General features: G+C 39.4%; 1 protein-coding gene across 3 annotated transcripts in view; it reads left to right on the top strand.

The window, feature by feature from the left end:
• IWS1 (IWS1, SUPT6H interacting protein) overlaps positions 1-25,193 on the top strand; it is a 47,167-nt gene that overhangs the window by 14,799 nt on the left and 7,175 nt on the right. For 2 of the 3 annotated variants that reach the window (XM_018065833.1, XM_018065837.1), the window contains exons 3-12: positions 5,611-6,760; positions 7,776-7,965; positions 8,519-8,576; positions 13,882-13,979; positions 15,366-15,516; positions 17,370-17,452; positions 18,457-18,586; positions 19,481-19,598; positions 21,630-21,741; positions 22,566-22,622. In XM_018065833.1, the coding sequence (XP_017921322.1) occupies positions 5,611-6,760; positions 7,776-7,965; positions 8,519-8,576; positions 13,882-13,979; positions 15,366-15,516; positions 17,370-17,452; positions 18,457-18,586; positions 19,481-19,598; positions 21,630-21,741; positions 22,566-22,622 (2,147 nt within the window). The remainder of the gene's footprint in view (positions 1-5,610; positions 6,761-7,775; positions 7,966-8,518; positions 8,577-13,881; positions 13,980-15,365; positions 15,517-17,369; positions 17,453-18,456; positions 18,587-19,480; positions 19,599-21,629; positions 21,742-22,565; positions 22,623-25,193) is intronic. The other variant, XM_018065838.1, reaches the window with a different exon arrangement.

Below are 25,193 nucleotides of genomic sequence, written 5' to 3'. Positions count from 1 at the left end.
TGGTGACAGCCCCATTAGCCCCAGCTTTACTTTGAATTGAGAAGAGATAGCAGTCTGCAGTCATTTGGGTCTTTCCACAGAAAGGTTGTGCTACTATAAGGAAAGCAATCCTATGAGGAGTACATTGAAGCCTGTAGAAGATTCTTTTTAGACATTGCTCTCCTTGTTTACCCTATTTGTTAGCACTTCTTTCAATTCCATTTATGTCCTTTCTTTGTGTTAGGTTTCAGCCTTTGTCTCTGAGTCTACCAAATTAATGAGAAAAACATTTTGCTTTGGTTCTTTTTTGTTAAGCATTATCTTGTGGGGTTTGTTTTATTTGTATACTAAAGGTAAAAGGTAGGTTTGGGGTTACTTTTCTTAAATGGTCTCTTATCTTAAGGTCTTTTTTTCACTCATATTATGAAGATAAATGTAAAAAAACCACCTTTTAGTGAGGCAGGTGCACAGGATGCTCTGGTGACATGAAAGGAGGAATGACTGACCAGCTCAGCCTGCACAGATGACGTGTTTGAGCTCTGTCTCCAGGGGTGAATGTCTTATAATTAATAATTGGTTATGGATGATTCAGTTCAGTTCTGTCGCTCAGTCGTGTCCGACTCTTTGCGACCCCATGAATCGCAGCACTCCAGGCCTCCCTGTCCATCACCAACTCCCAGAGTTCACTCAGACTCACGTCCGTCGAGTCAGTGATGCCATCCAGCCATCTCATCCTCTGTCGTCCCCTTCTCCTCCTGCCCCCAATCCCTCCCAGCATCAGAGTCTTTTCCAATGAGTCAACTCTGCACATGAGGTGGCCAGAGTACTGAAGTTTCAGCTTTAGCATCATTCCTTCCAAAGAAATCCCAGGGCTGATCTTCTTTAGGATGGACTGGTTGGATCTCCTTGCAGTCCAAGGGAGTCTCAAGAGTCTTCTCCAACACCACAGTTCAAAAGCACCAATTCTTTGGCACTCAGCCTTCTTCACAGTCCAACTCTCACATCCATACACCATAGCAACATACATTGAGTGCTCACAGGCACATGCGTTTGGCCCTCTGAGTAGACCGACCTCTAAGTTGTAAATCCTATTTCTGACTCTGTCAGATTGAGGACTTTGGGAAATTAGGATAATTTCCCTAAAATTTACAGTAGAAGATGAGCCACGAGCCTAGATGGCCTAGACCTTATAGACCCTTAAGTCCACATTGTGAACTGCCATATTATATTGCACAGAATCCATTCTACCTAAAGAGAAGGATGAAAGAGGCTTAAGGAAGGGGGTATTTTTGCCTCGTGTTGAGATATGAAAAGGACAAGGTGAGGTGAAAACATGGAGTAATGTAGTGAAGTCTGTAGTTCCATGTGTCTGCAGTAAAATTTTCATGTGCAGTTAGAGTCACTTGGATTAGATGTCAAAATGCAGATTCTTTGACCCCTTCCCCAGATTTACTATCTAAATACCTGGAGATGAGAAGCACAAAAATCTGTGTTTTCACCAAAGCTTCCCAGGTGATTCTTCATGCAAGAGTTTGGGAACTGCTGGTGCAGTGCCTGGAGCTGATGCTGGCAAAAGGGCAGAAGTGAGTCTGGAGAGGTAGATGGGAGTTGCGTCATCATTACAAACTTTTTATTTTGATTTATTTGTTTGTTTGTTTGTTTTTGGCTGTGCTGGGTCTTCATTGCTACGTAGACTTTTCTCTAGTGGCGGCCAGCAGGGGCTACTTTCTAGTTGGAGTGTGCGGGCTTCTTATTGCACTGACTTCTCTTGTGGAGCACGGGCTCTAGGGGGTGCGGGCTTCAGTAATTGTGGCTCCCAGGCTTTAGAGCAGAGACGCAGTAGTTGTACACAGGCTTAGTTGCTCTGAGGCATGTGGAATCCTCCCAGACCAGGGATCAAACCTGTGTCTCGTGCATTGGCAGGCAGATTTTTTACCACTGAGTCACCAGGGAAGTCCCATCATTATAAACTCCTAAACTTTGTGTAGACGTTTCCTAGTACCCAGCAGAAGTGTTTTTGTTTTTGACTGATTCTAAGATCAGCCAGCTTTTGACAAAAAACACTCAGGAATATATCTTTATTTTATTATGTGTATGATTGCTGTAAAGCTGGAGTTTCACAAAGTCAAAAGCCTTGCAGCCCTTCAGGAGCTACACTAGATTAACAGCATTGTGTAATAAAAACTGGATTTCTCAGATCCTTCCTTATGCTCTTACAGTGATTATGTATTCTCAAAGCTCCATGATGAGGATTTAAAGTTTATCTTCTTGAACTAAGATCCAGTGAAATATGTTTTGGAAAATGTTCCTGTAAATACTTCCTCATGGAATTTACTATGTGACTTGGTGTTGAATGTTTTACCAATTTATGATGAAGGGTTGTTTTGTAAGTTCAACTGTTTTGAGTTTAATTCTTTTAATTAATAAGGAGGAAACAGTTTTCCCCAGTTTTTTTTGGTTATTTACAAGGACTTCTATTTGACATTCTTATACTTCTTTGACATTTACAAATTGATACTTGCTTTATATCATTTTAATTAATTATTTTTAATTTAGGATGTTAGTTATCTCTGCATATTGTGGCACTGGTCGTAAGGAATCTGTTACATTTGCTGAGATGAACAACCAATTCATCAACCAATTCATTCATTATGGGTAACTACTGTAGTCTAAATGATTTTAAGAGCGGGATATGAGGCATTATAGACATGTCTAAAGCCTCTAAGGACTGTTAGAGAGCTCAGTTTCTCTGAGAGTTAAAATTGGGGATGCTTTTATATTAAGAAATAGTGTTTAAATGGCGCGTGTGTGCACTGAGTTGCTCAGTCGTGTCGACTCTTTGTCGACTCTTTGTGACCCTTTGGACTGTAGCCCATCAGGCTCCTCTGTCAGTGGGATTCTCCAGGCAAGAATACTGTAGTAGGTTGTCATTTCCTATTCCAGGGGATCTTCCAGACCCAGGGATTGAAGCTGCATCTCTCTATCTCCTGCATTGGCAGGCAGATTCTTTACCACTGTGCCACCTGGGAATCCCATTGTTTATTTGTTGATATCAAATATGACTTTTAAAAAGCACTGTTTTTAAGTTTACAATTTAAACTAATTGCTGAAACCATCTAAAGTTTTTTTTAACATCGTTTTGATAACTTCTAAGTTTTACCATATAATTTCTAATATACTCTTTTCCCAAGTCTTACAATGTATTCACCAAAGTACATTGTCTGACTTGATTCTGTCCATCAGTACTTTCTTACCACAGTGATTTCCCACTTTTCCTCCATTGTGCCACACCTGATGGGTAGATACCTAAGTTCTTATAAGTCTCCTCAAAAATTGGTGAGAATTCATGTTTCACAGTCGTTATTGCATGTCCTGTCCTTGGTCGGGAAGTCCAGGGTAAAGTGTAGCAGATGGGTCTTGGAATGACTGCTCAGTTCATGGCGTCTTTTCTTTCTTTGGGAGTCTTTCTGTCTTCTTTCTTTCTCCCAGCGCTGCGCCTCTGATTTGGCTATAACCCATTGGACATCCTCTATTGCCATGACGTGTTAGATCGTGTCTTCTGGGAACTTAAAATTGAGGTCGAACGCACCAGAATTTATCAATGGTGAGAGCTAAGTCTCTAGTGAAAGGTCCTTGAGTTTCCTTTCTGAGCTCTCTGAACTGCCCTGGTTCCTACCCTTCTAGAGCCTTTAACCATTCATCCCGCTATGATTCTGGAAAGATTGTTCTGGAGTTAGCCTGAAATGATTTGTGTTGTTTGCAGCTGAAATAAATTGAGTCATAAGAACATGTTGTTAGAGTTATGTCATGAATATGTTATTGAAAGCATTCCAAAGGCGATTAACAGTTTTCCCTTTTGCCTCCTGCTTTAGTTACCTCTGCTGGTACCTGTATGTTTTGCCTTCCACCCTCAATAATGTAGTTAACTTCTTAACTCTGTCATCACCAATTAATTAAATACCTGTTGTCTGCACACCTTTTATGGCTTAGTTTCATATAAATCACTTCCTGGCTTTTAGAATATCACCTTCATGATAGTGTATGTTATACTATTGCTACGATACATGTGGCCAGCTCACTAGATAATATTTCCTTAAGGTCAGGCACTGAGACATGTTCAGCCTGATTCTTAGCACCTTGTATATAGTAGACTTGAAGCAAATACTCGTTGAGTTAATTATTCCTCACTTTAAATTATTAACATTTAATTCTTATTATTCATTCAACGAATTCTTACTGTGATTTTGTGTATACTAGACACCCTTCTGTGCTCTGAAGCAGAGTGTGCCTTCTCAGTGAAGACAGCAGGCCAAAAAATGCCTTTTTAGGCGTCACATTCTAGATAGTTAATTTTTTCATCTATATTCTTTTAAAACATAAAAAATTAAATTACGAAATACAGCCAAAAGTAAGCTTCTAGCAATATATGGAGTACTATATCTTGTACAGTATGAAAAAATTCTGTTATTTCTCCTATCCTAATTTAATAGATAAATGCCAGTTTTATGTCTTTGGAACTCTACTGTCAAGATGGCAGTGAAATACAGAGGGAGAAAAGCCCTCAAATTTTTATGTTATAAGCTTATTTTATAAGCCTTTTATCTTGTCAATGAATTGTCTTACTACTTAATTATTTCATCGCATGATATGGTGGGCTTATACTTTGTTTCTTTGCTGCTTGAGGATTGATCTGTGCTAAAGTAAGTCCAGGTAATGTTCGTCATATAAAGAAAAATACTGGCTAAACTCAAACACAGAAGTGCTTTACATTTTTAAGCCAGAATATTAATTACCGTATTACTGAGAGTTCAAATACTAGAAGGGAAAAAATTCCCCACATTCTAGTTGTTAGTATTTTGATATGTTTAATTTTATATGTTTTTCTCTGCATTTTAAAAAAGCACAGCTATAATATACTTGTATTACCTTTGTACCCTAGAGTTTTCAGATTACTTCATGTGATGTTATATGATTCCCTAAAACTTAAATTTTTGTGCCAGGGTTACTTGGATGTATGACCAAGACTGCTCTAAACCTCAGTTTTCTTATGAAAAACACTGTTGTGAGGAGTAAACCAGCAGGAGAAAACCTAACACTTGATATTTGGCTCTGTGAACTGCTTGCTCCCCATTTGTTCAGATTCACTTGGGAGAATGTGCTTTAGGTACAGTTTGGCCCTTTAAGTAAAGTTTTATAATTCTTTTCTTTAAAATAGCTTTAACCTCATAAAACCAAAGACTGTTCCTTTTTAAAAAAGAACTTGGGTATATGTTTGCATGTATTTATTTAAAGAATTTATCTAGGAGCTAGAATTATATGAGAAAGTTAAGGTTTATTTTTTTTGTTGCTGTTTTTTAATCTAGCTTTTCAAAATATAACTGTGCTATAGAGTAGGTATGCTTTACAGATTTCATGAAGTCATATTGTCTTTCCTCATTTTGATATCTAAACTGTATTAGCCATTTCACAGATCAGTGGGCCTCTTTTAAAGTGGGGTGTTTCTATATATGTATACTACAAGAATTCAAGTAGGTATACTCCTACATTTTTTAAAAAGTAGCTGAAAAGTTTAACATTTTTACTACCAAACTCTTTTTTACTTTTCTAATTTTTTCTCCCTTAATTTTTCAGAATGACCCTAGTGATCGAGAAGATAGCCTCAACAAAAGACATCAGGTGACAGACTCTGACAATGATGAGCCCTCAAATCTTAACGCCAGTGACTCTGAAAGTGAGGAACTCCAGAGACAAAAGGACAGTGACTCTGAATCTGAAGAGCATGCAGAGCCTCCTGCCAGTGATTCTGAAAATGAAGACGTCAATCACCATGGGAGTGACTCCGAAAGTGAGGAGACCAGGAAATTACCTGCGAGTGACTCTGAAAATGAGGAACTGCTTAATGGGCATGCAAGTGACTCAGAAAATGAAGATGTTAGGAAGCCTCCTGCCAGTGATTCAGAAGTTGAAGAGCTCCCCAAAAGTCCTGCCAGTGACTCGGAAACAGAAGGTGCTCCAAAACCTCAAGTCAGTGACTCAGAGAGTGAGGAACCTCCGAGGCACCAAGCCAGTGACTCTGAAAATGAAGAGCTCCCTAAACCTCGAATTAGTGATTCTGAAAGTGAGGAGCTTCCCAAGCCTCGGATCAGTGACTCAGAAAGTGAGGAGCCTCAGAGGACTCAGGCCAGTGACTCTGAAAACGAGGAGCTTCCCAAACCCCGAATCAGTGACTCAGAAAGTGAGGACCCACCAAGACACCAAGCCAGCGACTCGGAAAATGAAGAGCTTCCCAAACCCCGTATCAGTGACTCAGAAAGTGAGGATCCCCCACGGCACCAAGCCAGTGACTCGGAAAATGAGGAGCTTCCCAAACCCCGGATAAGTGATTCGGAAAGTGAGGACCCCCCAAGGAACCAGGCCAGTGATTCTGAAAATGAGGAGCTTCCCAAACCCCAAGTCAGTGACTCTGAGAGTGAGGAGCCTCAGAAGGGACCTGCCAGTGATTCAGAAACTGAGAATGCCTCCAGACACAAACAGAAACCAGAGTCTGATGAGGACAGTGATGGGGAGAATAAGGGAGAGGATACGGAAGTGCAGAAAGACTCCCTTCCTGCAGATGCCGGTGTAGACAGGAAGCGGTTCAACAGTTCTGACAGCGAGGAGGAGGAACCTAAAAGGGCCAAAATTGACAGTGATGAGGATGAAGAAAAAGAAGGGGAGGAGGAGAAAGTAGCAAAACGAAAAGCTGCTGTGCTTTCTGATAGTGATGATGAAGAGAAAGCATGTAAGGAATTATTTTGGGCGGTTTATCAATAGTTTTACTTATTGTCTAAACTTAAACTATGAAGCATAGTTCTGGCTTATGCGATCTTAGTTCCCCAACTAGGGATTGAACTCAGGCCCTTGGCAATGAGAGTGCAGCATCTTAACCACTGGACACCAGGAAATTCCCTCATTGGCAAGTCTTAATGTTAAATTTCCTTTGAATTATTTTAGCAGTATTTGTTAAGTTCTGACTGCTTCAGGTTGATAAGATAGACTGCATGACAATGGCAATATGGAAGATTTACATGAAAATTCTTTGTTTGTTTGTGTTTTACTAGAAAGGGTAATGTTCAAGGAAACATGTTTACATGGAAACTCAGCTGTGTCCAGAGTTAGCGGTGGGTCTCTGACAGCTAATGCACTGCGTCCCACCCATACAGTGACTGAGCTCCCACGGGTGCCTGTCTTCATTTGTTAAACATCACTGAGTGCCGGGAAGTTTGTGAGGCACTCTTATCTAGAGACTCAGTGTCTCCACAGACTATTCCAATCTTTACTACTTGATTACTTTTTTATGAAATATCTTCTTTGGAAAAGACATTCCCCAATAACCTGATAGTTATTAAAAGGAGAAGGGAAAAGAGCAACATACGTGCAGTTTGAAATTCCAGATTGAGCAGTGATGGATAATTGAGAAACGGGGATTCCACAAAAGAATATCCAAGCCTTAAGAGTTCTGCTAATACTAGGCAGCATGGAAGAGATTCTAGTCTTATTTTCTTCATTCCCCCAAAGGAAAGGTAGCTATTGATGCCCACTTTATTTTGGGGAAAAACTTCATCTTTTGGCCTCTTTTTCCTAACATCTTCTTAATTGTGAGATGACTCGGGTGAATCTTTTAAGTTTTTTTTATTCTAAACTGTGTTATAAGACCTTTGATTTTTGCCGCATACTGCCATCTTAGAGCACCTGTTGTACTTACTAACACAGTAACCATGGTGAATAAGACTAATGATGGTTTTCTTTTTCAACAGCAGCAAAGAAGAGTCGTGTTGTCTCTGATGCAGATGACTCTGACAGTGATGTTATATCGGACAAATCAGGCAAAAGAGAGAAGACAATAGCATCTGACAGTGACGACGAAGCGGGGAAAGAACTGTCTGATAAGAAAAACGAAGAGAAGGACCTGTTTGGGAGTGACAGTGAGTCAGGGAATGAAGAAGAGTAAGTGGCAGTGTAACCTGAGCTTCCCCGGGTTCATGTACGGTGGTAGAGGGGAGTTTGTCTTTCAAGTTATTTAAGCTTACATTAAAATTCTGTGTTGAAGCGTAATATAGTATGCCCTGCCTAATTGCATGGCTGTGGGAGATGTAGGGTTTTAATTCTTCAGCTGCTGCTGCATACTACAGCGTGAGTGACTCTCAAAAACACTGTCTAAAAAGTGAAGAAAGCATAAGGGACGTGTTACCTAATTCCACTCACGTGAAGTGCAACAACAGGCAAAACTAACGTGATGGTAGGTGGAATGGCGGTTGCCTCCGGGATATTTATATATTTGACTCATTAGAAAAGGCCACAAAGGAACTTTCTGGGAGACGGAGTTGTTCTATTAAGTAATGGTTACATAAATGTGTGCCTTTGTCAAAACCCATCGAAGTGGACACATGAGACCCACATGTTTCACTATATGTAAATTATACCCTAGTAGAAAAAGATTTCATGATTCCTATGCAAATGAGAAGAAAACAAATGAAAATTGTTTATATTTCTTTTCTAGAAATCTTATTGCAGACATATTTGGAGAATCTGGTGATGAGGAGGAGGAAGAATTTACAGTAAGTATAAGATGGAAATATTTCCTTTTTGTTTATATTTTTTGTTTGTTTGTTTTTATGGCAGTGGTTCTCTATTAAGGGATTCCAGTAAGTAAGAATAAACAACTGTGATGTATCCAGCAGAATAATCTAGAAAAAAGGTATTCAGAAAGTGAAATGAAAGGGCCTGCAAAGGCATAAAAGGAATATAACAGGCAAAATTGTACGAAGGGCAGGAAGGAACACATTAAAGTGCAATGAAAGGCACTTTACAGTGCTAAAGAGAAAGAGTCACAATAGTTACGGAACTTCTCATTATAGCAATGGCAGGCAGTGTAATTTGTCCATCTGCTAAGGACAGCTACAAAAGCTAGACGAAATGTTTCAGAAAGTTGCTCATCATCATAAAATGAGATAAAACCCAGCAAAAGGTAGAAACCTAAAGAGGTAAGCTCAGCATTTAGAATTGCTTTCTCTGGGCTATTCATCTAGTCAGCCTGAGAGGGTAAGTTTATTTTCAGCTGCCTCAAGGCTCAAGAGACAAATCTTCGAGGTCAGGGCCTGTTGAGGTTAGGTAACCCTGAAAACACCATGCTCTGGATTGAGACTCCTAAGATTAAGGGTGAACTGGAAGTTAAAATAGCCTTTGCTCAGATTTTAGGTTACCTTTGAGTCATCTAGCAGCATGGAGAACCTCAGTCTCAGAAGTTTGATTACTGTGGTTAGCCCATTGGCTCTCAGGAACCTGATATATTCAGACAGAAATCCTTTCAGGACAGGGACTTCCCTGGCAGTCCAGTGATTAAGATTGTGCTTCCACCACACGAGGCTTGGATTTTATCCCTGGTCAGGGAACTAAGATCCCATGTGCCAAAACGTTAAAAAAAAAAAAAAACTTTCAGGATAAAGTTAACATAATCATAGACCTCAAATTATTTCTGTAGTTTTTCAAATACATAATACGCACTTAACAATTTTAAAAGAAAACAGTAGTAACAACAGATGGTAGAAATAGACCTAAGGGCTCTAGATACAGAAATTTTAGATAGTACCTGTGTTCAGCAAGGTAAAAGATTAAAAGGTTTCTTAGAGCAAATAGTTGTGTGTGTGTTTATTTTTTTAAATATTTGGAAAAGAACCAAGTAGAAATTCTGGGGACTTTCCTGGCAGTCCACTCACTGGTTAAGTGTTCACCTTGCAGTGCAGGGGATGAGGGTGTGATCCCTTTCCAGGGAACTGGGATCCCGTGTGCCGCAGAGCAGCTAAAGCCAGTGGGCCGCGGCTGCTGAGCCCGTGCGCTCTGGAGGCCATACACCACTGCTGGCTGGAAGGAGAGTCGCACGTGGTGCAGCAAGGATCCCGTGACCCACACTGGGACGGTTAAATACCAGTGATGGTTAAACCACCACAACCAGGGTGGTTAAAGACATTAATTAGTTTTTTTAAAAAACTCTGAAACTGTGAAACTACAGTAACTGAAATTTAAAACTTGGTGAATGAGTTTAACAACAGAGTAGACATATTTGACAAGAAAATGGGTGAATTGGAAGGTAAGTTAGAAGGAACTATGTAGAATGAAATACTGAGATATTAGTGTAGAAAATGTAAAAACCATAATGAGAAGGTTTAACGGTAAATTGGAATCCTCGAAGGAGAAATGAAAAATATACGTATATCAGAAGCAGTATTTAAAGAAACAATTCATAAATCATAGAGTCTAGAAATTCTGCAGATTACAAGTAGGATAAATACAAACCAATCTGCCCCTAAATACATCACAGCAAAATTGCAGGAAAGTCTTGAAAGCAGCCAAAGGGTAATAAACAAGTACATTCAGAGAGGAGTGGGTGCCATGCCCTTCTCCAGGGATCTTCCCAACCCAGGGATTGAACCCAGGTTTTCTGCATTGCAGGCGGATTCTCTACTGTCTGAGCCCCCAGGGAAGCCCTCAGAGAGCGAGTTATTTTAATAGCTGACTTGTCAGCAGAAGTAATAGAATCCAGGAACTAAAACTTAGAGTTCTTTTGTATTCTACAGAAATGAAGATTCCCTTCTTATTTCATCTTATCAAAATGCCAACTGAAAGAAGTGGTAAAGGCAGAAAGAATATCTCAGGCAGAAAGTCAGGGATGCAGGAAGGAAAAACGGGAACAGAGGCATGTGGCTGAGTCTAAATGGGTAGTGGTCATGCAAGCCAGAGTCACATTTGTAAGGTTTAAAATGTGTTTAAAACTAAACCATGATGGCAGTAACAAATTGGGCATTTACATGAAATTGAAATGTTCACGGGTCTTTGCAGAGGTATGTAAAAATACACTAGTAGTCTGGTAAGTCGGGATGCACATTGTAATCTCTAAAAATACTATTGAAATGTGTAACTTACAACCTAATAGAAAGGAAAAAGGAAATAATAAAAGCTAGTCAATCCAAAAGAAGGCAAGAAAGAGAAAAATAAAGGAAATACAGAACAGAGGGACAGTTAGAAAGTAGTACATGGTAAGATAACAGGTAACAAACCTTGGTAATATCACACTGAAATGTATTAAGTGCTCCAGTTAAAGAACAAGTTTAAAGAGACTAGATTTTTTAAATGAGCATATATATACTCATTTCAAAATTTATCCAAAACAGAAGATAAAGAAACGTTGAAAATAAAAGAATGGAAAAGAATACTGTCTCTGACACTAACCACAAGAAAGCTGATGTAACTGTACGAATATCAAAGAGGTAGACTTTCAGGCAAAACCCATTGTTCAAGATAAAGAGGGTCACTTTATACTGGGAAAAGGTTTTAAATTGTACCTAGCCATGTACTTAGTAACACGGCTTTAAATACTCATAATATATACAAAGCAAAAATCAACAGAACTGCAAAGAGAATGCACAGTTCTGTAAGTGAAATGTAAACAATAGAACCATCAGACCAAAAAATACCACCAAAGATAGGAAAGAGTCTCTTTTTTTTGTTTTCAATTTAAAATTTTTGTTGGACCTGGACCTGGACCTTCGTTACTGCGTTGCGCTTCCTCTGGTTGCGGAGAGCAGGAGCTACTCCAGTTGTGGTCTGCGGGCTTCCCGCTGCGGTGGCGTCTCTTGTTGGGGAGCGCTGGCTCTGGGCACGCAGGCTTCAGTAACTGCAGCGTTCAGGCTCAGTAGCCGTGGTGCATGGGCTCCGTGGCTCTGTGGCCTGTGGAGTCTTCCCAGACCAGGGACTGACCCCACGCCCCCTGCATTGGCAGGCGGGTGCCTGTCTGCTGCACCACCAGGGAAGTCCGAGAAGTTTCTCTTTCTATGTAATCCAGATACAGAAACCCTTTGGAGATTATAAAAGATGAAAATATCTTCTATTCAGTGGTTTGCCTTTTCACTTTCTTAATGTTGAGTCTTTAATGAGCAAAAGCTTTTTAGTGTAAATCCACTTTACCAATCTTTTGCTTTATGTTGAAAGTGTTTCAAATTGTAGGAAAATTTTGCCTATTCCCAGGGTTATAAAAACATTCTTGTGAGTAATTCTTTAGAATCCTGTGTATCTTTTCATTAAATTTATAATGTCTGTCTAGAATGAGTTTCTATGTGCAGTATGTGGGCTTTCCCGTGGCTCAGCGGTAAAGAATCTGCCTGCCGATGCAGGAGACACAAGTTAGATCCCTGGTTCGGGAAGATCCCCTGAAGAAGGAACTGGCAACCCACTCCAGTATTTTTGCCTGGAAAAAATCCCATGGGCAGAGGAGCCTTGTGGGCTGCAGTCCGTGGAGTTGTAAGAGTCAGACGTGACTCAGTGAATAAAAAACAAGTTCAATATGTATGAGATAGTCAGGATTTCTGCCCCCCACCCCCTAGTTGACCCAGACTATTCTTTTCCACTACTCTGTAGTGACATCTTTGTCATAAATCAAGTGTGTATATATATCTTCTAGTCTTTTTTTGAATTATCTTTTCTGTTCTGTTGGTCTATCCTTGTACTGTTAATGCATAACTCTGGATATTTGGTTTTTTATGTCCTTTAAGTTTGTTTTTCTCAAAGATTGCCTTGACTGTTCCTGGTTCTTTGCATTTCCAAATAAAATTTAAACCTCTGCCAAACATAGAAACTATAGACAGCATTTTCTGAATGCAATGAAATTAAAAGTCGGAAACAAAATTAGCAAATAAAACACCCTTGCCATCCAGAGAAAATTAAAACTTGTTAAACAGTTCTTATGTTGAAAAAGAAGTCAGTACTTTCATTACTAAAGCAAGAGAGAATGAAAGTAGATGAATTTAGAGTATAGTTCAAGATGGTAGAAAAATAGCAAATCCAAAGAAAATAGAAAAGAATTCACTCAGTGAGTGCCAGAGATTGTTTGGACATTGCCCTCATGGGCCTTATACAACATTAAGCCACATTTACAAGGACAAGATATATTGTTCTAGTGTGGAGAATGGACATCAGCTGATAGGTTCAGTTCAGTGAGAAAAACAGCATCCTAGGGAAAGCATTGGGAAGGCCTTTCTAAGTATAACATGAAAGTTACAAGCTATGAAGAAAATACTGGCCATTTAAGTTAAAAAATTGTGCCTGGAAAACATGACCATAAACAAAATCAAACTGTATTTGCAAAACTGTACAGGTGTGAGGATTGTGCTGTTCCTGTCACGTAACAAGGGCTGATTTCATTTTTAAAGAGATTTTCTGTACCAGTAAGACAAAGATCCAGTGGGAAAATGGCCACTGGATATTGAGAGTTCACAGAGAAATAATAACAGATAGCTTTGAAACCTGAAAAATGCCCAGCCTTACTCATAATAAGTGGATGCAGAGAAAACTACAGGGATGTCTTTTGTTTTTCTCAGTGCAGAGATTGCTAATGTCAGTGCTTGATAACCTGCTATAGTCCTGAGAAGGTGAGGAAACGGGTTCACTTGTGCTTTGCTGGAAGGAGAGTTAATGGTATAACCAATTTGCAGACAGTTTGCAGATATTTCTCAAGAGTTCAACTACACATATCTAAATGTCAATAGGGAAATATTTAAATTATGGCTGCAATTGTTTGATGAAATCAAACAAAGGTAGTTTGTACCAGTATCAGTTTGACTCCAGATTCTTTTGTTAGATGTGAAATGTACAAAACAGCATACCGTACTCGGTGTATAATGAAAGAACGTAGTGAGTGAAAGTGCTTCTGTAAGCATAAGCGTGTCTGGAAGGAAACAAAACCAGTACCACTAATGGCTAGAGGGGAAGGGAGCTTTTTTGCTATATATCTTTTGGTATCCAAGAGCAAGCAGTTCCACGGAAGAGTCTGTAATGAGGTTGTGATAACTGACTGACTTACCCTGCATTTAGGGTTTTAACCAAGAAGATTTGGAAGAAGAAAAAAGTGAAACACAGGTAAAAGAAGCCGAAGATTCAGATTCTGATGATAACATAAAGAGAGGAAAACAGTAAGTTTGTTTTATTTTTTTTTTAATGGACTTTGTTAAAGAGAACTTTAAAATGAGATGAAGACTAACGAACTTTGTTTTTCTTATTTTGGTTCCTGATTAAGTGTAGGAAAGAATCTTCCATTTTTGTTCTCCCATCTACTTCTCTATATACGGTTGCTATCTTAAAATTATTTGCACTTGTTATTTTTCTTCCATTTGCCCTGTGCTTAGCTATCTTTGTGGAGCTATTTGGTTGTCAGGCTTTTTAAATTCACATCTCAGCTTACTTTTCAGTCTAAAAAGTAGCCCAATAAAAGTTCATTGAGAAGGAGAAAGCTGATTTAGGAGTCCCGGAGGGGAAGGTTTTAGATACAGAATACTGCTTGATTGTAGTTCACATACTTTCGTTGAGATGATAGTAATCTGTACAGAAAAATCTGGTGTCTTGAAAGGTGCCAAACATAGAAAGATTTACTAGTTACTGTTAGGGTTATAAAGATGATACTGTAAATAATAGTTTCCTTCTTAATTCCTAGTGACATGCAAGAATTAAGCTGAGTTTCCAATACCTTTGGAAATTAAATTATATAAACCATATCATCTTATTTACTTGGTAGAGCATATTTGCTTCCTTCTTAAGTGTAAAGATTCAGGTGAACTCTTAAGATGACTTTTTGAGGCTCTTAGCAGATTTGTCGGAGAAGGCAATGGCACCCCACTCCAGTACTCTTGCTTGGAAAGTCCCACGGATGGAGGAGCCTGGTAGGCTGCAATCTGTGGGGTCGCGAAGAGTCGGACACGACTGAGCGACTTCACTTTCACTTTTCACTTTTCATCCATTGCAGAAGGAAATGGCAACCCACTCCAGTGTTCTTGCCTGGAGAATCCCAGGGATGGGGGAGCCTGGTGGGCCCCCGTCTGTGGGGTTGCACAGAGTCGGACACGGCTGAAGCGACTTAGCAGCAGCAGATTTGTACATTTCCATCTTTATCTCAGTCATACTATGTTTTGAGAGAAGTACATATTATGTACTTCTTGTTATTAAGAAACAGCAGTTTTTTCCCTAGTTATTCCTATGTAAGACAGAAGTGTTTAGATGATTGAACACCACGCTTTCCCTCCCCGCAAAAGGCAGTGCAGTTAAAACTGAACCATGGAATGACAGGTAAAACTCGAGATGTGAAATGTGTTTCATGTGTAACAGTTGGGATAGCAGAAAAATTGAGAATAAAATTTATGATCACTTATTGTGTTCTGTTAAAAACAATTTTAAAAGTACTTGTACTTAAAAAAGTAGCACTTAATTGAGTTAGAATTTTAAAAATTGGTGGTTCTTAACTCATAAAAGAAGATGTGTATTTAAAAGAGAATTTATATTTTCCTTGCTTTTGTGTTACTGCTTAGCATGGACTTTCTGTCAGACTTTGAGATGATGTTACAGCGGAAAAAGAGCATGAGTGGCAAGCGCAGACGCAACCGTGATGGTGGCACTTTTATTAGCGATGCTGATGATGTCGTGAGTGCCATGATTGTCAAGATGAATGAAGCTGCTGAGGTGGGTCACTTCCGGCTTCATCCTTCTTCCTCCCATAAATGATTATATAGCCTGTTTTGTTTTTTTGGCCACACCTTGTGGCTTGCAGGATCTGAGTTCCCAACCAGAGATTGGACTCATGTCCTTGGCAGTGAAAGCACCAAGTCCAAGCCACTTGACCACCAGGGAATTCCTGCCCTTTTTTTTTAAAAAAAAAAAAGCTTAATTCTTGCTTAATTTACATTAAAGATACTTAATTTTTTTTATGATAAGTATTTAATGTTCTAAATGTTAAACATGGAAATTTGTAGTATGTTTTAGGGGGGAAAAATGAAGACTTGAATATTTAGTAAAATGAGCCTTTTTAGCTGAATTGGTTTGCCTTTTTCATAATATTTTGCTATTTTATTTATTTGGCCACACAGTATGTAATTCCTCAACCAGGGTTCAAAACTGGCACCCTCTGCATTGGAAGTATGGCATGTTAATATCTGGACTGCCAGGGAAGTCCCTGGTTTGCTGTTTTTATGGAGGAATGATTTTGCTCTCAGGTTTGGCTAGTTTACCACAAAGTGATGTTTCTTCACATACAAAAAAATTATAAACTTATGCCTAATAGGTTTTAGACTCATGTGCCATGCTTTTGCCTCTGATTAAGAGATTACATTTAATTCATTGCATTTTAAAATTGTGCTCAAATGTAAAAATTGGCCAAATACAATGATTAAAAACAAGTCCTGCTCTTTTAGAGGCACTTGCTGAGGTATTTTGCTATGTGTATAGGACTTGTTCCAGAATAATTCAAGGGTGAAGGGGAAAGCAGCTAGAGAGATCAGTAAGCAAGATTGGCCATGTGTGTGTAATTGTTGAAATGTGTGTGTCAGGAGTGTGTCATTTTGTTTTCTGTGTTTGTGGAATTTAAATTTTCCACAATTAAAAAAGCAGAGGAAATTCCTTGGTGGTCCAGTGGTTAAGACACCAAGATTTTGTTGCCAAGGGCCTGGGTTTCAATCCCTGTTCTGGAAACTTAAGATTCCTGCGAGCCTTGCAGTACGACCAAAAAAAAAAAGTAGGAAAAAAATACCCAAATATCAAAGACTAAAAGTTTTTAATAATATATTCTTTTTGTTACAAACCGCATAGCTAGAATATTATTCTTGATGATAAACTAAATTTTTCCATGTATAATTTTACATTGAATGAACTCTGAAAACCTGACATTTGTGTCAGTATTTTAAATTAAAATTGTTACTCTCAATTTGTAGTTGTTAAAACTAATCATTCTAACAATTTTGTGGGGTTTGGCGCTACAAAATGCCTATATTGTATGTAGTTCTTTCTTGTAGGAAAACCTCTAGTGTCTCAGAGAAATTGCCACTTTGTTATATTTAAAGCTTAGAATTATAGTGTTAATAATTTGCTATTAGTGATTGTTCTCTGACAAATATGGCATATTAACACATACATATGGAATCTAGAAAGATGGTACTGATGAATCTATCTGCAGGGCAGCAGCTGAGACAGAGCACGGGCTCATGGGCATGGAGGGAAGGAGAGGGTGGGACGAATCGAGAGAGCAGCATTAAAACATAGACATCACCATGTGCAAGATGAGACAGCCAGTAGGAATCTGCCGTATTGCTCAGGGGGCTCAAATCCAGTGCTGTGTGACAGCCTGGAGAGACAGGATAGGGTGGGAGGAGGGAGGGGACACATGCATATCTGTGGCTGATTGATGTTCATATATGGCAGAAACCAACACAATGTTGTGAAGTAGTTTTCCTTCAATTAAAAATAAATTTTTAAAAAAAGTTTAAAAAAAAGCCATTGCTTTCTTTTTACTTTTTTTTAGAAAAATCTTTTTCTTCCTATAGGAAGACAGACAGTTGAATAATCAAAAAAAACCAGCACTGAAAAAATTAACATTATTACCTACTGTGGTCATGCACCTTAAGAAGTAAGTGTTCTGTTTTCTTTAAAAAGTGCTTTCCTTTTAATGGAATGATATTCAAGCTATGTACTGGTGTTCTAGAGACATTAAAGAATGATCGCTTTCTATCAGTTTACAGAAAAATAGTAATGAATAGAATTTCCTCAATTATTACGTTCTCATAGATTTTTCTTAAACTTTTATGCCTGATAAAAACGGAACAAATAGCAAGCTGACGTTAATGAAAGAAAACTTGGAAACTACTAATTTTTTTCTTTATACACTATAAATTGGGTCTCTTTTCCCAGTATGATTGAGAGCAGAGCAAATCCTGGAAGACTACTTGGAGGATGTATTGAACAAGACTCCTGCGACCTGTTATGTCATGAATTTTATCTTTGTATTAGTATACCAATGAGCCAAACACATGGTCTAGGACTTTATACTAGAAAATTGCTACCTCTGTGCCAACAGAGAAAATTATCTGTGCCAGACTTCATATATATAATACCATGTTCTCTGTTAACATAATTGATCCGGTACATAAAATGGAATTTGAATAGTAATCAGTATTTCATTGTGATTTTTTTTCTGCTGGGAGAGTGGTGGTATTCTGCCTGCAAAGAATAGCATAATTCTGGGTTCTCTATTACTTGAAACAGTTTGAGGATCACTATTCTCCTAGGTTCAACATAAGTTTTTTAGGTGTGATGGTTGAAGCTCATTATGCTTGCTGTCTGCGCCACTCATACCAACATTAGCCTACCCTCGTGTAAGTTGGTGTGTTTTGGGGGCGGTGGCGGGTTACCATTAACAAACCATCTTTCTTTGCATATCATGTCTGTTTCTTGAAAACAGGAACTTAATTTCATAGAGCTGTTGAAATCTATGAACACGTGCTCAGTAAAAAAAATGCCTTATTTTTTAAGCAGTTTTTTGAAACATCACTAAATACATAAGAAAATCAAAGGAAGCTACAGTAGAACCAGCGTTCATAGCCTTGACCTTTTCCATTATTGTTATTGTTTTAGGCAGGACCTTAAAGAAACATTTATTGACAGTGGTGTGATGTCCGCCATCAAAGAATGGCTCTCCCCTCTACCAGATAGGAGCTTGCCAGCACTGAAGATTCGAGAAGAGCTGCTGAGGATTCTGCAAGAGGTGAGAGGCAGATACTCTGACTTGTTTGCTCTGGATTAATTATTTGACATGGCTTGTATTATCATAACCTCTGCATTTTACTGTGTATTTTTGCATTCTGTCTGCCATAGCCTATCAGAAGAGTTGTATTTGGTATGTTTATTAGGAGCATACCAAGTAAAATGAACTTAAAAGGAAGGCCTTTTAAAACTTCTTGTGACTGTGGTATTGAAGAAAAAAGATCTTGCGGTAGATCTTTTAGATTCTCTGGTTTATCTGAGAAGAGTAGTATGGTAGTTGGTGTGTTTTAGGGAGGCACTTGACGTAGAAAGAGCAACAACTTCAGCCTCAGATGTGCCTTTAAATCTTGGTCTGGGCCACCTTATGTGGCTGTGACACCTTGGGCAAGCTGCTTAACTTCTGAAGGAATCCTGAGGAACCTGCTATGTGCTAGGTGTTTTTTAAACGTATAGGTTCATTTATTCCTCACAGCAAACCTGCAGGATAGGTGTATTATCTCCATTTTACAGATAAGGAAATTAAGACTCAGAGAAGTTAAATGACTTGTCCAAGGTCACAAAACTAGCAAGTGGCTGTGGGTCCAGACGTAGGTCTGTTTGGTTCAGAGACCTGAGAGGACCCTTGCTTTGTTAAACTGCCAGCCTCTGAGGCGCTTAGTTTACACTTTCTCACACTGTTAAGTTTTGCTTCGACTCAGTGGTAGTACTGAACTCTGAACTCCTTATGGGAACACAGAGTATCTTTGTGTTCAATGACTATAGATACTGAAAATAGAACTTTTTTGTCGTTTGTTCTGTTGTGAATGAACCAGGTGTTGCAGGCCCGCTAGAGTAGATTGACAGGACTCCCAGCTTCTTAATGATTAATATGTGTGTATGTGTTTATGTTCCCCAGCTACCTAGTGTGAGCCAGGAGACCCTGAAGCATAGTGGGATTGGACGAGCAGTGATGTATCTCTATAAACACCCCAAGGAATCAAGGTCTAACAAGGACATGGCAGGGAAATTAATCAGTATGTACATTTTGCCTTTTGTTTCTTGTGTTCATGTTTATAGAGAGACGTGTGTATATATGTATATAGAAACTAACTCTATTTTCACTAGTAGTCTTTTAAAATGAGTCTATGAAACGAAGTAGAAAAATTTTTGATATCTTCTTAGAGATACCAAGCTTCTTGTCCTTAGACTTAAAATGCTTCTCAGTATATTTAAGGATGCTATCCCAGTGTATAACAAATAAAATCATGCGTTTTCTAATTATGGATCAAGAACATGTAGAGAGGGAGATTAGAATATAGGCCCTAGAGTCAGTCCTACCTGGGTTCCCATTTACCACCTGCCTTACTGCATATCCTTGGGCTAGTGATTTAAGCTCTAAATCACGTTTCCTCCTCTGTAAAACAGAGAACTGTGTGTTTAACTTAGGTTGTCGTAAAGATTAAACAAGATACATATAAAGCATGGTGCCTAGAATACAGTAAATCCTCAAGAAATGTTAGCTGCTGCTGCTGCTGTTGTTACTTTTTTATAACGATCTCCAAAGCCTTTTGTGTGTTGTTACTTAATGATACCAGAGAAATCCCGAGAAGTCTTAACTGAAATTCATCTAATCAGTTGCTGTATTGAACACCATGTGTATCTTCATCCCCCTCCTTAATTCTTCCTATGTTTTGTGTTGGAAAGATTTTTAAACTTTAAGACTAGATTGAAGTAGTAACTACTTTTATATCTGAATTGGAAAAGGAATTGGCAATCGACTCCAGTACTCTGGCCTGAAAAATTCCATGGATGGAGGACCCTGGTGGGCTACAGTCCATGGGATCACAAAGAGTTGAACAGGACTGAGCGACTTCACTTTCACTTTGACTTTACATCTGAATGCAGTAGTTACTTGCCTATTGCTATTTTAAGATTATCAAAAACTTTTAGAAGAAATTTAATTTTTTAAATAAACTGGAGGAGTATTACATCTTGTTACTAACCTGCAGTTTACTGCCTATTAAATAATAAGCTTTTGATGCTTTGATGCAGTGGTTTTCAACCTTCTTTTTGCCCAAGGCAGAGGGAAGCAGGCTGTTCCTACTGATACCCATGATGTACTACAAGTGATTCGGAATCCAGAGATAGGGAAGGCATGTCAGTTTTTAAAGAGATAGAGACCCCCGAGACTCCTTGCTTCCTTCTTAGTCTGATGACACCTGTGTTGTGTCTGTAAAGGTCCGTTATTGTTTTGATAGTGTGTACCAGGGGAACCAGATCAGACAGCAGGAGGTGAGCACCTGGCGAGCAAACAAAGCTTCATTTGTGTTGACAGCTGCTCCCTCTCACTTGCATTACCGCCTGAGCGCTACATGTCCGTGGAGAAATTGTCTTTCACAAAACTGACCCCTGGTACCAAAAAGACTGGAGACCGCGAGCATGTGGAGCGGGTAGCCATTCCCTCCTCCAGGGGGCCTTCCTGACCCAGCGATGGAGCCTAGGTCTCCTGCATTGCAGGCGGGTCCCTTGCCCTCTGAGCCACCGGGGAAGCACACAGAATGCAGCAGTAAGCGCAAAGCATCGAGTGGCACCTCTGGCCTTTTGCTGGCTAAACAGCGTGCATGTAGAGCGTCGTCGTGTGTGCACTTGCGTTAACAGCTTTCTTAGACTAGGTGAGTACAGGCCTGACGTCTGTACTATCAAAAGGTAATTTTTAAAGATTTAAACCACTTTGACAACTAAGTAGTAAAGGAGCTTGATTTTGGTTAGAATAAGAACATAGAGAATTTCAAGATTTTCTGTTTTCAGTATTTGTAAGCAATGTGATCAACAAGGCTTAATATCCAAAATATACAAATAGTTCATACTACTCAGTATTAAAAACAAAAAAAATCAGAAAATGGGCAGAAGACTTAAATAGACATTTATCCGATAAATGGTTCTGAAATAATGGTGTCTTTAAGGAGAGAATATTCTGAATGCCTAGACTATGACATTCCCATAGGGTGTGATTATTTCAAGAATGCCACTCTGTTGACTAAACAATTAATTTCCCTTTGTTGTAGATGAATGGTCTCGACCTATATTTGGTCTTACCTCAAACTACAAGGGAATGACAAGAGAAGAAAGGGAGCAGAGAGACCTAGAACAGATGCCCCAAAGGCGAAGAATGAACAGGTATGAGGGAACAGGTATGAGTAAGTGAAGCAAATACTATTGCTCTGACAACTCAGGGGTGGTGTTGTTGTTGTTGTTGTTGTTGTTGTTGTTTGGTAAATCAAGATGATTAAGAAACCCATAAGATGTAGGAGTTTGTCTTTCCGCTTGCTATCTCTTGTAGTTCATAATACCATTTAAGTTTAAATGTGGGTAGTGTCTAGTGACTAGACACTAGTCTGGTCTTATTCAAAGCCTCTGTTATTTTATTGCATACTAAACTAGTGAATTAGTTGGAGAAGGCAATGGCACCCTACTCCAGTACCCTTGCCTGGAAAATCCCATGGATGGAGGAGCCTGGTAGGCTGCCGTCTATGGGGTCGCATAGAGTCGGACACAACTGAAGCAACTTAGCAACAGCAGTGTCCAGTGAAGCTTGTCACCTGCTCCCCACCCCCCCCCCCCCCCCCCCGGCTTTCCTGGTTGCATGTGGCCTCTACCTCCGTTTTGGAGGTTGCTTCTGTTGTTGCAGCCACTCACAGGAACAACTTTCTTAGTCCCATTTCCAGATTCTTAGCGGGGGGGGGGGGGTTGGATATTACTGGTTAAATTTGTATCCCTAAACTGGATACAGTTGCATCTAGCAGGATCATTACAGGTGAGTGAAACCTGATGTGCAAATGATGACTGAAATAAATAGCACTTTTATGAGAGTAGGAATTATTTTCTTTGATCGAATATAAAGGACCTAATTGTGATCTGAGTTTGATATTTCACTTTGCTCTTTTCCCCTTAATTGTAAAGTTCTAACAGTCCTAATATCTCATCAATTGCTTTTCTCCCAGCACTGGTGGTCAGACACCCCGAAGAGATCTGGAAAAGGTGCTGACAGGAGAAGAAAAGTAAGATTTTTTGGTATTGATTTTCTTCTTACACGATATTGTGAATGTTCTTCTTGCTGCTTTAAGAAAAATAGCAAATGAAATGATGGTTCAGAGTGGTGGGGGATGATTTTTAGTGTAGCATTTATTGAATAGCCACACTGTATTGGTGCTCTGGAGGCTGCAAGAAGATTGAAAAATAGTTTTGAGTAAAGATTTTGTTGCCACTTGGTATATAATAAATTGTGTTAGGCTCCAGAAATACAGAATCATATTAAAAGTAGTCCCTTCTCTCAAAGTCTTTAGAGGGATCAGAGGCAAAGGGGAGAGCTTAAGCAAAGATGTAGGGTAAGCATTCAAGGCCTATTTTAGGGATGGCTAGTAGCCAAAATCAGATTGATTGTATTCTTTGCAGCCAAAGATGAAGAAGCTCTATGCAGTCAGCAGAAACAATATGGGAGCCACTGTGGCTCAGATCATGAACTCCTTACTGCCAAATTCAGACTTAAATTGAAGAAAGTAGGGAAAACCACTAGATCATTCAGGTGTGACCTAAATCAAATACCTTACGATTATACAGTGGAAGTGACAGATAGATTCAAGGGGTTAGATCTGATAGATGCAGAACTATGGACAGAGGTTTCTGACATTGTACAGGAGGCAGTGATCAAGACCATCCCAAGAAAAAGAAAGGCAAAATGGTTGTCTGAGGAGGCCTTACAAATAGCTGATCAAAGAAGAGAAGCTAAAGGCAAAGGAAAAAAGGAAAGATATACCCATTTGAATGCAGAGTTCCAGAGAATAGCAAGGAGAGATAAGAAACCTTTCCTCAGTGATCAATGCAGAGAAATAGAGGAAAATAATAGAATGGGGAAGACTAGAGAAAATTAGAGATATTAAGAGAACCTTTCATACAAAGATGGGCACAATAAAGGACAGAAATGGTATGGACCTAACAGAAGCAGAAGATATTAAGAAGAAGTGGCAGGAATGCACAGAAGAACTATACAAAAAAGATCTTCATGACCCAGATAATCACGATGGTGTGATCACTCACCTAGAGCCAGACATCCTGGAATGTGAAGTCAAGTGGGCCTTAGGAAGCATCACTATGAACAGAGCTAGTGGAGGTGATGGAATTCCAGTTGAGCTATTTCAAATCCTAAAAGATGTGTCTATGAAAGTGCTATACTCAATATGCCAGCAAGTTTAGAAAACTCAGCAGTGGCCACAGGACTGGAAAAGGTCAATTTTCATTCCAATCCCAAAGAAAGACAATGCTAAAGAGTGTTCAGACTACTACACAATTGCACTCATCTCACATACTAGCAAAGTAATGCTCAAAATTTTCCAAGCCAGGCTTCAACAGTAGGTGAACTGTGAACTTCCAGATGTTCAAGCTGGATTTAGAAAAGGCAGAGGAACCAGAAATCAAATTGCCAGCATCCGCTGGATCATGGAAAAAGCAAGAGAGTTCCAGAAAAACATCTACTTCTGCTTCATTGACTATGCCAAAGCCTTTGATTGTGTGGGTCACACCAAACTGGAAAATTGTTCAAGAGATGAGAATACCAGACCACCTGACCTGCCTTCTGAGAAATCTGTATGCAGGTCAGGAAACAACAGTTAGAACTGGACATGGAACAACAGACTGGTTCCAAATAGGGAAAGGAGTACATCAAGGCTATATATTGTCACCCTGCTCATTTAACTTATATGCAGAGTACATCATGTGAAATGCTGGGCTGGATGAAGCACAAGCTGGAATCAAGATCACTGGGAGAAGTATCATTAACCTCAGATACGCAGATGACACCACCCTTATGGCAGAAAGTGAAGAACTAAAGAGCCTCTTGATGAAAGTGAAAGAGGAGAGTGAAAAAGTTGGCTTAAAGCTGAACATTCAGAAAATGAAGATGATGGCATCTGGTCCCATCACTTCATGGCAAACAGATGGGGACACCATGGAAACAGAGAGAGACTTTATTTTCTTAGGCTCCAAAATCACTGCAGATGGTGACTGCAGCCATGAAATTAAAAGACACTTTCTCCTTGGAAGAAAAGCTGTGACCAACCTAGACAGCATATTAAAAAACAGAGACATTACTTTGCCAACAAAGGTCCCTCTAAAAATCCATGGTTTTTCTAGTAGTCATGAATGGATGTGAGAGTTGGACTATAAAGAAAGGTGAGCACCAAAGAATTGATGCTTTTGAACTGTGGTGTTGGAGAAGACTCTTGAGAGTCCTTTGGACTGCAGGGATATCCAACCAGTCAATCCTAAAGGAGATCAGTCCTGGGTGTTCATTGAAAGGCCTGATGCTGAAGCTGAAACTCCAATACTTTGGCCACCTGATGCGAAGGACTGACTCATTTGAAAAGACCCTGATGCTGGGAGAGAAAGTTTTCTGAGCATGGATGTGAAATTAACTTTGACTTGGAATGCACTGCTGGTGGCATGCTGTGAGATGGGTTGCAGGGCAGAAGAGCTGAAGGTCGTGATACAGATGAACTGAAACTGTAATGGACAAGCAGAGAGTTGAGGATTTGCAGGTGCAAAACTGCCAGGAGTTGGTGACTTGGTGGGCAAAG

The sequence above is a fragment of the Capra hircus genome, chromosome 2 (genome assembly GCF_001704415.2).
Source record: "Capra hircus breed San Clemente chromosome 2, ASM170441v1, whole genome shotgun sequence".
NCBI classification, from domain to species: Eukaryota; Metazoa; Chordata; class Mammalia; order Artiodactyla; family Bovidae; genus Capra; species Capra hircus.
This window is presented reverse-complemented; position numbering and strand designations above follow the sequence as displayed.